Source organism: Pelodiscus sinensis, chromosome 24, assembly GCF_049634645.1.
Source record: "Pelodiscus sinensis isolate JC-2024 chromosome 24, ASM4963464v1, whole genome shotgun sequence".
Classification (NCBI taxonomy): domain Eukaryota; kingdom Metazoa; phylum Chordata; order Testudines; family Trionychidae; genus Pelodiscus; species Pelodiscus sinensis.
Window position 1 is genome coordinate 23,427,776 of NC_134734.1, and position 11,394 is coordinate 23,439,169.

General features: G+C 65.1%; 1 protein-coding gene across 3 annotated transcripts in view; it reads left to right on the plus strand.

Annotated features, from left to right (window-relative positions):
* The window catches only part of GATAD2B (GATA zinc finger domain containing 2B), an 84,786-nt gene extending 75,485 nt beyond the window's left edge, over nucleotides 1–9,301 (plus strand). For all 3 annotated transcript variants that reach the window (XM_075907281.1, XM_075907280.1, XM_075907279.1), the window contains 4 exons: nucleotides 772–974; nucleotides 2,888–2,998; nucleotides 3,384–3,501; nucleotides 3,977–9,301. In XM_075907281.1, the coding sequence (XP_075763396.1) occupies nucleotides 772–974; nucleotides 2,888–2,998; nucleotides 3,384–3,501; nucleotides 3,977–4,110 (566 nt within the window). In that variant the 3' untranslated portion in view covers nucleotides 4,111–9,301. The remainder of the gene's footprint in view (nucleotides 1–771; nucleotides 975–2,887; nucleotides 2,999–3,383; nucleotides 3,502–3,976) is intronic.
* The last annotated feature ends 2,093 nt before the right edge of the window (nucleotides 9,302–11,394 follow it).

An 11,394-nucleotide genomic window follows, 5' to 3' on the forward strand; every position in this document is an offset into this window, starting at 1 on the left:
CACACACCCAGTACCTACAGTTTTCAGACACTCAATTGATCGTAGCTGGGTGGATGATGAAATTTTTGGGGGTAAAAAGTACAAAAACAATAAAGCTGTAAAACTTAAAACTTCAGCTTTCTCCAAATGTCAGTTGTATTGCTGTCCCTCCGCCCAGACTTCTCAAGTACCACTGGTTGAGAAACACTGCTCTAGAAGACATGAGCTCTGAGGGGAGGCTGAAGGAGTTGGGCTTGTTTGGTTTGGAAAGGAGAAGGCTGAGAGGGGACATGAGAGCGGTTTTCAAGTATCTAAAGGGTGTTCCAAGGAGGAGGGAGAAAACGTGTTCCCCTTAACCTCTGAGGACGGGACAAGGAGCAAGGGGCTTAAACTGCAGCAAGGGAGGTTTAGGTTGGACGTTAGGAAAAACTTCCTAACTGTCAGGGGGTGAAACACTGGGATAAGGTGCCTAGGCAGGCTGTGGAATCTCCATCACTGGGGATATTGAAGAGCAGGGTGGCCAGACACCTGCCGGGGATGCTCTAGACGGTGCTGGGTCCTACCGTGAGGGCGGGGGACTGGACTCCATGCCCTCGAGGGCCCTGCCAGTTCTAGGATTCTGACTGTCAACTCCCATCCTTTCGGGCAGTACCTCGGCAGCCCCGCCTGAGCCCCTCCCTTGAGTCGCTCTGCCTGTGCCCGGCGCTGACCCAGGGGCGCGAGAGGTGCCGGTTGGGCGGCGGGGGAGGCTGGGCGTCTGCGCCACCCTGGTGACCCCGGCTGTTGGTCTAGGCAAAGGCTGTGCGTCCCTCCTGCGCGTGGAGCCCTTTGTCTGCGCTCAGTGCCGCACCGACTTCACGCCGCACTGGAAGCAGGAGAAGAGCGGGAAGATCCTGTGTGAGCAGTGCATGACCTCCAACCAGAAGAAGGCGCTGAAGGCCGAGCACACCAACCGGCTGAAGAACGCCTTCGTGAAAGCGCTGCAGCAGGAGCAGGCGAGTCCCCCCCGCTCCCACCTCCCCTCCCCGGCCAGGCGTGTGCTCTGTCCCGGGCCGAGGGGGGATCTGAAAGGGCCTGCCCTGCCGGGACCGGCTCCTTGCCCTTGAATGCCTCTCCAGGGGCCGCAGCCGACAAGCCAGCCAGGAGAGCGCGGAGACAAGCCGAGCGCTCTGTAAAAGCCGCTGTGGGCTGCTCAGCAGGGCGAGCGCCCAGATGCATGCTGCCCCGGCTCTCGAGCGAGGCCTCGGCCGGGTTTCTCCGTGGCATGGCCCAAGGCCCAATCCTCTGGGGCGTTTGGACTGCTGCTGGCAGCATAGCCCGCCTGCTAAGCTCTCCGCTTCATCCGGCCAGGCGGGCTGCCCCCAGGGTGTGGCCGCTCCTTGGCGCGTGCCAGCCGAGAGCTTGCAGCTGGCTGCTCTTCCCAGAAGAGCTCCACCTGCACGGCGGCCCGCAGTGTGGGAGCCTGTCTCGGTCCCCGCGAGGAGCCTGGCCAGGCGGAGGGCAGGGCTGAGCCTTTGTGAGTCTCGAAAGAGGCTGCTCTGGTAGGGCACCGCCAGGGGCAGCCAGAGCGTCTCCTGCTGCCCCCCTTGTGGCATCACTCGGCTGCAGGCTCCCTGGTCACCAGCCTCTGAGTCAGAGCTACAGGGACGGCGGCTCACTGGGCTCGGTTAAACGCAGCCTGGCTCTTAGAGCACCTTGCCGTCCCTCCGCCCAGCCACCGCTGCCGTGCCCTGTCCGGGGGCTGCCAGGCTCCTGGCCGCAGGGGACCTGCTGGGCCGCTCGGGGATCCCAGAGCGGGGGCACCCAGGCTGGGGTTGGGCAGCACCTGGTGGGGTCTCTCCAGCCCCCTTTCTCGAGGGCTGGAGACGGCAGGGTGGCGTTAGGGAGCTTAGGGGAGGGGCTGAGAACAAGGGCAGGGGGAGGAGCCAGGCTGGAGACTGACTAGCGCAGGGACAGGCCGGACCCCGCCCACCCCGCTGGCAGCCCCGTGGCCGCACGCGGGGGGGGGGGAGGGGAGGGAGACTCCATGCTGCCCCGCCCCAGCACAGACTCTCAGCTCCGTTGGGGTGGGACACAGGAAGGAGCGAGAAGCAACCAGCCTCTTTGAGCGGCCTGGGGCTGCCGGTCAGGGGCCAGCCTGAATACCCCGCTGCGCCACTGGCCAGGAGCGCCTCCCAGCCAGAACCGGCCTCTGCCCCCCAACTCCCTGCCCCAGGCCACCACTCAAACCCTCTGCATGCACATGCCCCCGCTAGGGGTGTCTGAGCCTACTGAACCAGTTACCTGCTTAAACGGGGGCGGGCCGGAGCTCTTCCAGCCGGCCCCCTGGTTCACAGCAAGGGTGGAGCCCTCTGGAGCCTGCTCCCAAGCCCCGACACGAGCTCCTGTTGGCCCCTAACCTCCCTCCAGAGCCTGCACCCCCTCTGCAGGAAACTGCGGCCTTGAGCACTTCCAAAATCTTGGGGTGGCGCCCCCATCAAAAATCATCCCCCCCCCCGGACTAGGGTCGCCTTCCCTCTCCTCTTGGGGCAGCAGGGTGTGGGATTCAGCTCTCCCAGGGAGCGGTGGCTGCCCAGCTCTGGGACCTGGGCACTCCTCCCAACACTCCCCTCAGCCCCCCGGGTCTGCCGGGCTGCTGAGATCCACCAGGATCGTCCCGCCGGCCAGGCCCTCACCAGGACTCCGGCTCGCCCACCTGTCCCGGCCCAGGCTGGTCCACGCACCCATCCCTCTGCTGCAGGGCGGCTGTCCCCGGCCTGGCCCGCTGGCGGGGCTGGGCGGTAGCCAGCGTGCACAGGCCAGGCTCGCCGCTCCTCTTGCTGTGAGGGCGGAAGGGTTCGGAGGCGGCCCCGCCTGGCGCGTTCTCCCCTCCCTCCCGCGTGGCTCTAAAGGCCTCTGCTTCCTGCAGGAGATTGAGCAGAGGCTACAGCAGCAGGCAGCCTTGTCTCCCACTGCAGCTCCCGCCGTGCCCAGCGTCAGCAAGCAGGAGACCATCATGAGGCACCACACGCTCCGGCAGGTGAGCCCCTCCTGGGCGGCCGGCCGGCCCTTTCCATGGGTGGGACACGCTGCCCTGGGCCTCAGGCCCTGGTGGCTGTGGCCAGCGCTGGTCATTGCCAGAGCAGCCAGCAGGGGGCGCTCAGCCCTGCAGGAATCGGGTCCCAAGCCCTGGACACAGGCAGAAAGGGCAGAGCCTGTCTCTGACCGCTGGCCCCTGCTGCCAGGCAAGGGTGGTCGCTGCCCCGGGCTCCGCCTGCCCCTGGCTCCAGCCAAGACGGGCGCTCTGAGTCTGTCCCTTTGCCCCCCCGGCTGCCGCCCTGGGGCAGGGTCTCTGTGGCTGCGCCCCTGGGAGAGGCGGGCAGCTTGTGCCCTGCTCACTGTCCCCCCCGTGCTCTGTCCTGCAGGCTCCGCAGCCCCAGAGCTCCCTGCAGCGCGGCATCCCCACCTCTGCCCGCTCCATGCTGTCCAACTTCGCTCAGGCGCCCCAGCTCTCCGTCGCGGGCGGTCTCCTCGGAATGCCAGGTAACCGCCCAGTGGCCGCGCGCGGAGGGGAGGGGAGGGGAGGGGAGGGGAGGGGAGGGGAGGGAGGGCAGGTCGTCGTGGTACGTCCCTGCTCCTCCATCTCCCAATGGACGCGCCTCGGGGACAGGCCAGTGCCTGGGGTGTGCGGGCGCTGGCCACCCCACACCAGGGCGACTGCTCCTGGGACCGCCTCTGCCGCCGTGCGCCTTGGCCCTGTAACCACGGTGGCTGAGAGCCTGGTGACTGAAGGCCAGCGCAGACCGTGTCCAGCCGTGGCTGGCACCGTCACTCCTGCTCCCACCTGGTGCATGGAGGCCTCGTGGCTTGGCAGGTTGCTGGCTCCTGCTGCCGGGACTGGAAGGGGGCGGGTGTGGAACCGGCTCTTCCCGGGAGTGCTGGCCCCCTGTGCCCTCCGGGGGGCTGGGGGTCCCGTGTTACAGGAGTAATGGTCCCTCCTTGCTTTCTCCCCCTCCAGGTGTGAACATTGCATACCTGAATGCTGGGATCGGAGGCCACAAAGCGTCGAGCCTGGCAGACCGCCAGCGGGAGTACCTGTTAGATATGATCCCACCTCGGTCTATATCGCAGTCCATCAGCGGACAGAAATAACGCCTAGTGCCCCTCCCCTCCTGTCGCATGCAGTGCCTGTACTGGTGCCTACCATCCACGGGGAAAAGACAAACCCATTTCCAAACTCCAGCCGCCTGCCCCTCCCCCGACGCTTCGCTCCCCGCGAAGGCGCCCTTGCCCGCGGGCAGGGCCGTGGCCTGCTTGGAATCTCACTCGCCATGTGTTAATGCTCGTTTTCCGCGCCTCTTTTGTAATGACAAAGCATCCACTTTTTACTTGTGTTGTGTTTTATTTCCCCTCTGCTGAATGGCCGGTTCAACTTTTTCCTTTCCAGAGATTTGTTAGAGCCTCCGCGCGCCCGCTGGGCAAGGTGCTCAGCGTGGACCCGAGGGGAATGGGGTGAGGCGGCCGGACAGCTGGTCTATGCACTTAGGAGGGCGGTAGGAATTGCTCCCCAGAAGAGGTAAGGAGCAGAGGGGCTGCGGCCACGCCCGGCGGGGGCTGGGCTGGACTTGGCCCGTGTGCATAGCTGAATGGCGCAGGATGCTGTCCCCGGCGCGAAGGGGCTGCCAGGGAGGCCTCAGTCTGGCGTGCGGGGTGGAGGGGTTTGTGGGCGTGGCCTGGCTGCCCTGTCGTGGGGGCAGTGGAAGGGGATGGGGCTCCTCGCCCAGGGCCCGTTTCCTTCTCCCAGCGATTCCCATGCTCCTGGTCGGAGGTGGACGTTCTACAAGGGACAGCGGCCTCGTGCCTCTCTAACACCCCTGCTCTCGAGCAGCTCTGTGCCCGGCCCGCGGTCCAGCTGACGCCGTGGCGGGAGCTCGGTGCGGACTGAGCTAGTGAACCCGAAGCAGGAGCAAGCTGAGAGCCTGCGGATCGCTCTGTTTGCACTTCCCTGCGGCTGAGAGGCCCTGGCCAGAGCCGAACTCTCCCGGCAGCGCCGCGTCCGGGGCAGCGACATGGAGCCTTCCCGCTTGCTGTTGCTTGGATGCCCCCCTTGGCCAGACTGTTACAAGGCAGAGAATCCGCTAGACTTCTGGTGCCGAGGGGAAGGCCTTCCCGGCTGCTGCGTCGATTGTGCAATGGAGTGTTACGTCGCCGCCCGCCTGGCGTTGGCGGGAGCCGTGCCCAGCGGCAGAGGCGCCTTTTCCAGCAAGGCCCGTGCCGCGTCGCCACGGACGTCTGGGAACTGTGGCTGTGAGCCCTGAGCTGCCAGGCGGCCGAGGAAGGGGCTGCAGCCTCTCCTTTGCACGGCAGCAGGATTTCCGCCAAAGAGGCCCAGCACGCCGGCCCTGCCTCTGCAGAGGGGGGCCCGTACCGATGTGAGGACTCGGCCTTCCCTGCCCGGCGCAGTCGCCCCTCCCTCCGTCATCTCAAAGTGGGGGCCGTGCCAGGTGGCTTCGGGGCACCCCACCCCTCCACTCAGCCAGCACTTACTAATACCCGAGGGGCGTGGGTGCGTCGTGGCCAGGGCCCTGCCGATGGTTTTGGGCAGCTGGTGGCGCGCGCGGTGGCTTGTCCCTTTTGCTTTTGTTTTGTGGTTCCCTGGGGCTTGGCTGGCGCCCCGGCTCTGCCACAGCCCCGGGACCTGGTGACGAACCAGCCAGATCCGCTCCTCGACCTGCTGGGCTGGGCGGAAGCACCTTGCTCCATTTGTCTCCGTTGATAAAATTATCAGCGCGCTCTTCAACCCCCCCTTTGCCTCTTGGCCTTGTTGAGTTGGCTCTGTCCCACGCCCCCTCCCACTCAAGTGCCAGTCTCTCCCCGTGGGTCTCCCCGAGAGGTACGAGGTAGCCCAGGCAGATTGGCTGAGATGAAAACGTGAAATGTGCAATACTTACCGAGTCCCGCCCGCCGGGCCTGGGGCGCGAGCGAATCGTCAGAGCAAGTTAACCAGAATGGTGCTAAGTGACATGTCTTGGGAAGGGGCTGGGTCCCCGCCCCCCGGGCGATATTGCAGTGGCTGGCTTGGAGATGCATTTCCGTCCTGCAGCCCATGCCTTGTGGGTGCCCTGTCTGAGCCACGGCAGGGAAGGCGACCTGCCCCGAGAGCCAGGAAGTCCCAGTTCTGTGGCTTGCGCAAGTCCTTCACCTTTGTCTCCCCAGCTGTAGGGTGGAGCCGGGGCCTCCCAGCGTGCGGGCTGGGGCGTGCAGTGGCACTGGTGAGGTGCGGCGTGGTCGGACCCGGCCGGCCCATCTGGTGCTGGCTGTGGCCTTGGGCTGCTCCTCCCTCTTGGGTGCTGTGCTGAGCCCTTCTCAAGCCCCAGGCAGCGCGGGACACCCGGCGTGCTGCTCAGCCGGGCTGGCTTCCACTCCTCACCCAGGCCCTCCGTGGCCCCACGCTGCTGAGCTGTTGCCTCTCCCAAGGCCCCTTCCCCGCCCCGCCTCTTGTCCTGGAATTGCACATCGAGGGCGTGAAGGGAGAGGGAGCCCGTAGCGGGGTCTCCCTGCGCCCAGCCCTGGTTCTTCCTGGGGGCTGGCCGCCGCTCTGGGCTTTGTTCCGCGGGGCCGCGGACACCGCTCTCGCGGAGAGCACCCGGTTAGAAAGCACAGAGCCAGGGCGCACAGCTCGGCAGGTGGCGGGACTCCTGGGCAGCTGCTTCCACCTCCCTGGGCCCCCTGGCTCCCCCCTTGCACTGCCGAGGGCGAAGGGGGAGAGTCCAGCGCTCCAGCGTGCAGTGGTTCCTCGCAGGCCTGGCCGCCCCCGCCCCGCCCCACCTACTGATCTCTGTCTGAGGGGAATTCCGGCGCTCGCTTTGTGATCCGCACAGGCTTCCTTTTTTTTGTCTTGACCACCGCGCGCGACCCCCGTCCCTCGTCCAGTGCCCCCTCTCTGGCTGTGATGTACGGTAGGAAATTGTCTCTTTTTTTAGATACGGAAATAGGGATTTTCCCCGCTTCGGTTAGCTTTTCTTTTACAGCTAGATGTAGAGCCGCTTGTGAACGCTTAGTGGGGTTTTATTTTGTTCCTCCGAAGGCATAACCCATTCTTCCCCTTTCTTCTCTGCCCCTCCCCGCCTCCACTCGCCCGCCCGACAAGATCTTAATTAGCTTATGATATTGCTGCCGAAATGTTATAACAAGGACTCATTCGTGTATATAGGCTATTTGACACATTAAAAACAATTGTACATTGTGTAGAAAACAACAAAACAAAAAAAAACCCGCCTCGCCATGGATATTGTGAAAGTTGTTACGTCCTTTTGTAGTGTGACCTCTTGTGTATGACCTGAAACGTGCAGAAGGGCTGGTTTCCGCCGGGCGGGGTAGGGAAGCCAAGTCGGCCGGCTGCAGAGGGCAGAGACCCGGGGCTGGCGTTCACGTCCGGGCGGGGCGGCTGGCCTGCAGAAATGCACTGGTGGCACTCGCCACCTCCCAAATCTGTGCCTTTCCCACACACAAAGAAGGACCCTACCAGTGACCAGCACCCCTAGTGCAGCGGAGACGGGACCGTTCCTTCCCCAGCATCAGGGCTTCAGCTCGGGACGGGGGGAGGGGGCGTTCCCGCCGGGAGCATCCGGATCTTGGGAGTGGGGCCGGGGTGGGGACAAGTATTATGAACTGTCATTGTATTTGCACTGTTTTTATTATTGCATTGGCATCTATACAATATACATCTCGAACAACCTGCGGTGTGCGGCTTCCTTCCTGTTCCGCTGAGCGCCAGCCGCGGGGCTCCACACGGCGCCGCGTCCGCTCCCCGCGGCTAGGACAATCCAAAGAGCTGGAGGCACCGGGTCTCCAGGTCCTGGGCCGGGGCCCCTCCCAACGGCCGCCCCGCAATTCCTGTGGCCCCGGCCTGGCGCAGCCCACAGCTCCGACGGGAGGTGTCCGTGTCGGGCCGGTGCAGACGCCCGGTGGTTGTGCGAGAGCGGAGTGCCGAAGGGATTTGGAGCCCGGCTCCTCATCCCGCCCCCCCCATCCCTGGGGAGGTCCAAGTCTGAGCCTGCAGAACCTGCACGCGCCTTGCGGGGCTCAAACAGCCCCGCCTGCAGACCCCCCTGCTCAGCCCAGCGGGTGCCTTCCCCTTGGCACAGCTGGCAGGCCCTGCTCACCCCCTTTGCCCTCTGCAAAATCCCCCTGTTTTTACCCCCCCAGGCCGGGCTGCTCTAACAAAGGGGCTCCCTGCTCCCCAGTCCCCCTCACCCTGCCTGCCAGCACGTGGTGTCGGCCAGCTCCCACCGGGGCCGGGGGATCAAACACCGTGGGCCGAGCCCCTCCCAGGATGGGCTTCTGGGGCCTGCAGCCACCGCTGGCCCTGCTGTCGCGGTGCCCGGAGGGGCCTGGATGGCTGCAGGCCCCTGGGGACAGGGCAGGAAGCTGGGCCCACTCGGTTCTGGGGGCGGAGGAGGCCGCGCTGGTGTCACTTCCATCTCCCCACGCGCTAAGCGCTCAGGGTGGCCAAGGGGGACGTGCTGGCCCGGAAACGGCCTGCAGCTGAGGGCAGGGGCCTGGCCAGTGCATTGTGCAGACCTGTCCGTGGCGGGCAGTCGCCTGCTCGCCCACCCACGGAAAGCGAGTCCAGACCGGCCCCAGGACGCCCCTGGGAGCTGGGCGCCGCGTTCCCACCATCTCCCGCAGCCTGCCTGGCGGAAACGGCGGCAGCGCCGCTCAGCGTGGGAGCAAGAGGCTCTTGGTCAGTGTTGCAGCGCGGCTGCCGCCACGCCCTTCCACAGCTCTGCCCCGGCCTCGCGTCCCTTCCCCTGCGTGGGCGGCCGCTGCCCCCCAGGGACCTTGATAGTCTGGACCCCTTGACGTAGTCGTCCCCACGCCTGCCAGCTTGGGCTGTGGCTGCAGTCACCGGCTCGAGGGCCCCCAACCCGGGGCAGGTGTTGCAGGGTCCAGCCTCCCAGCAAAGCCTCCTGCTCCGAGTTCATGCACAGAGCCTGGCGCCAGGCCCCCTGCAGCTCCCGAGTGGCCCCGTCACAGCTGGGGAGGGAGAGGTCTGGGGGGCCAGCCTGCATGGCAAAGCGAGGGGGCCCCAGCCTCACCCCTGCAGCCTAGCTATCCGGAGGGGGGCAGGAAACCAGGCCTTTTGCACAATTTTAAGTTTTTTTGCATTGTGTTTGAAATCTGGTTTAAAAAAAAAAGCTGTTTAAATACTGCCAAGCAATTATGCAGTGACTGATTAAAAATAATAAGCTAATTTTTGGAGAAAGGATTAAAAAAAACTTTGTAATATTTATCACTTGCAAGCTATGTTTAATAAAGAAAGGAATGATTTATAACTTTTCATGAGGCTGGTGCGTTGCCTTTGGGGTGGGGTTCCGGTGGGGCCGGAAGCTGCCGCACGGTGCCTGCAGCCCATGGGCCCTGCTGGGACAGGCTGCAGGATTCCCACCGGGATTTTTCAGAAACGCCGAATCCGCTGTGTCCCCTGAAACCGCGATCGGTTTTAACGAGCAACCGCTGAGACCTTCAGGAACTAAATATTGGGGGGGGGGCTGCCAGAAATGGAGGGATGAAGAGTGAAAACCTATTTGGGATGGAGCCTCCTTTCCCAATCTCGGCATCGCCAGCAGTCCTACCGCTGGGCCGGCTCCCGGCTGCCTGGCCCCTGCAATCCGAGTGGCCCGTCCTCAAGCGGGAACGCTGGCAGTTCGACTGTTCTGACTGGTGTTCCCTGGGCGATGCCCTTTTCAGCAGCTCCGCTCAATGGCATCATGCTGCAGTGAGTTCCACAGGCTGACTGTGCCCCACAGGCGAGAGGGAAAAGCTGCTGTAGGCTGCAGCAAATCCAACTGCTCATGCCAAGGGCTGTTAGCTCCCACGTTGCCTCATTGTGGAGATCCACACACCGGGGCTTCCCCTCCCCTTGCTGCTGGGGGGGCAGCGAGGGTCAATCAACCCCCTCGCTGGGCTGCCCCCTGGACTCGGGGTGGGGGGTGAGAAGGCCGGGGCTGGTCAGCCTGGCCCTGTATGTGACCCTCACCTGACAGCAAGCTTGGCCCAACCGTGGTGTGGGGTTAAACCGGCTCTGCGGATCCTGCCCCCTCTGCCAGCCTTGCTCCTTCCTGTGTGCTGCAGTGCCAGGGCGCAGCCTCCAGCTGGCACCTGCCATGACCCCATCCCGGCCCCGGGGGGTGTGTAAGGCTACAGCCCTGCCCCCCCCAGCTGCCAGCCCCGCAGGGCTGCGAGTGACTCTCCCAGCCTGGGTTCAAGCGCCAAGCTCCGGTGTTTGGGACCGGGGGAGGGGTTGGCTGCTTGTCTGGACTCTGGGCCGCTGCACTGGCGCCAGGAAACGCGCTGCCAGCGCTGAGGGGAAGGGTTGGCCAGGGAAGGTCTCCGCCCCCCACCCCTGGGCACTTGGGGTTGCTTGAGAGGGCAGGGGCGAGCTAGCTCTGTGGAGCCCTACTTGAAAACTGCAGCCTCAGCTGGATGGGCCCTGCCCGGGGTGTGGAGTCGGACCGGCTCCCATCCCTGCGATTGCTCAGCTGCTGGGGGCACTGGGCCCTGAGCTGCTGGGCTCCAGCTTGCTTAGTGCTGGCGGGTTCTGGCCGTGGGGCCCCTCTGGCCTGGCGTCAGGGCTGCAAGCAACAGCCCAGGGTCTAAGGGCGTCTGGTCCATGGGCCATTGCCCGGGGCTTTGCTCTGTTCTCCCCCCGCCCAGGCCCAGCCCGGCTCCCGCCCAAGGACACGCTCGCAGCCGGGGGCGGTTTCCACGTCAGGTTTAATGTTCTCCCAGCGCCGGCGGCTGCCTGGATCTCATGCTCCGGCTGCGCGTCCAGCGGCTGCACCTTTCCAGCTGCAGCCCATGGAGGCAGGGCCGGGTCTTCCTCCTGGGCCCCACGAGGCCCCCGTCCCGGCTCTGGCCTGGGCCCGTCCCACGCGGATCGTGCTCTGCCCAGGGCTGAGCGCTGGAGTCTCTGGGCCAGTGGCTCCCGGGCCGGGTGCCCCAGGTGGGGTGAGCCTGGCCCGTTCCAGCTTCCGGCGGGGTGGGCCTGGCGCGGGCGGCGCGTTACACAGACCTGCTCATTGGTTCTAGCTTTCACATCTAGATGCGTAAGGGCAGCAGCTCCATGGGACGGGGGGGGGGGGGGGGGAGCACTTGAAAATGGGACGGGGCAGCCGTGAGCGTAGGGCTGGGCTCAGCGGGCTGGGGGCTGGGGGCAGGCCCCACTGCATGGCACCAGGTCCAGGCGAGTCTTTGGCTGGGCAGGGGTGACTTAAATTGTAGCAGCAGGGGGTGGGCATCTCCTCCCCCAAAGCCCGGCAGGGGCAGAGCCCAGCGGGGCATGGAGGCCAGGCCTGCAGGGGGTCTGCCTAGGACAGTGCACTGGGCCGCTGCACGGTGGGGTGGAGAGTTTGGTACTTGCAAACTGCACCA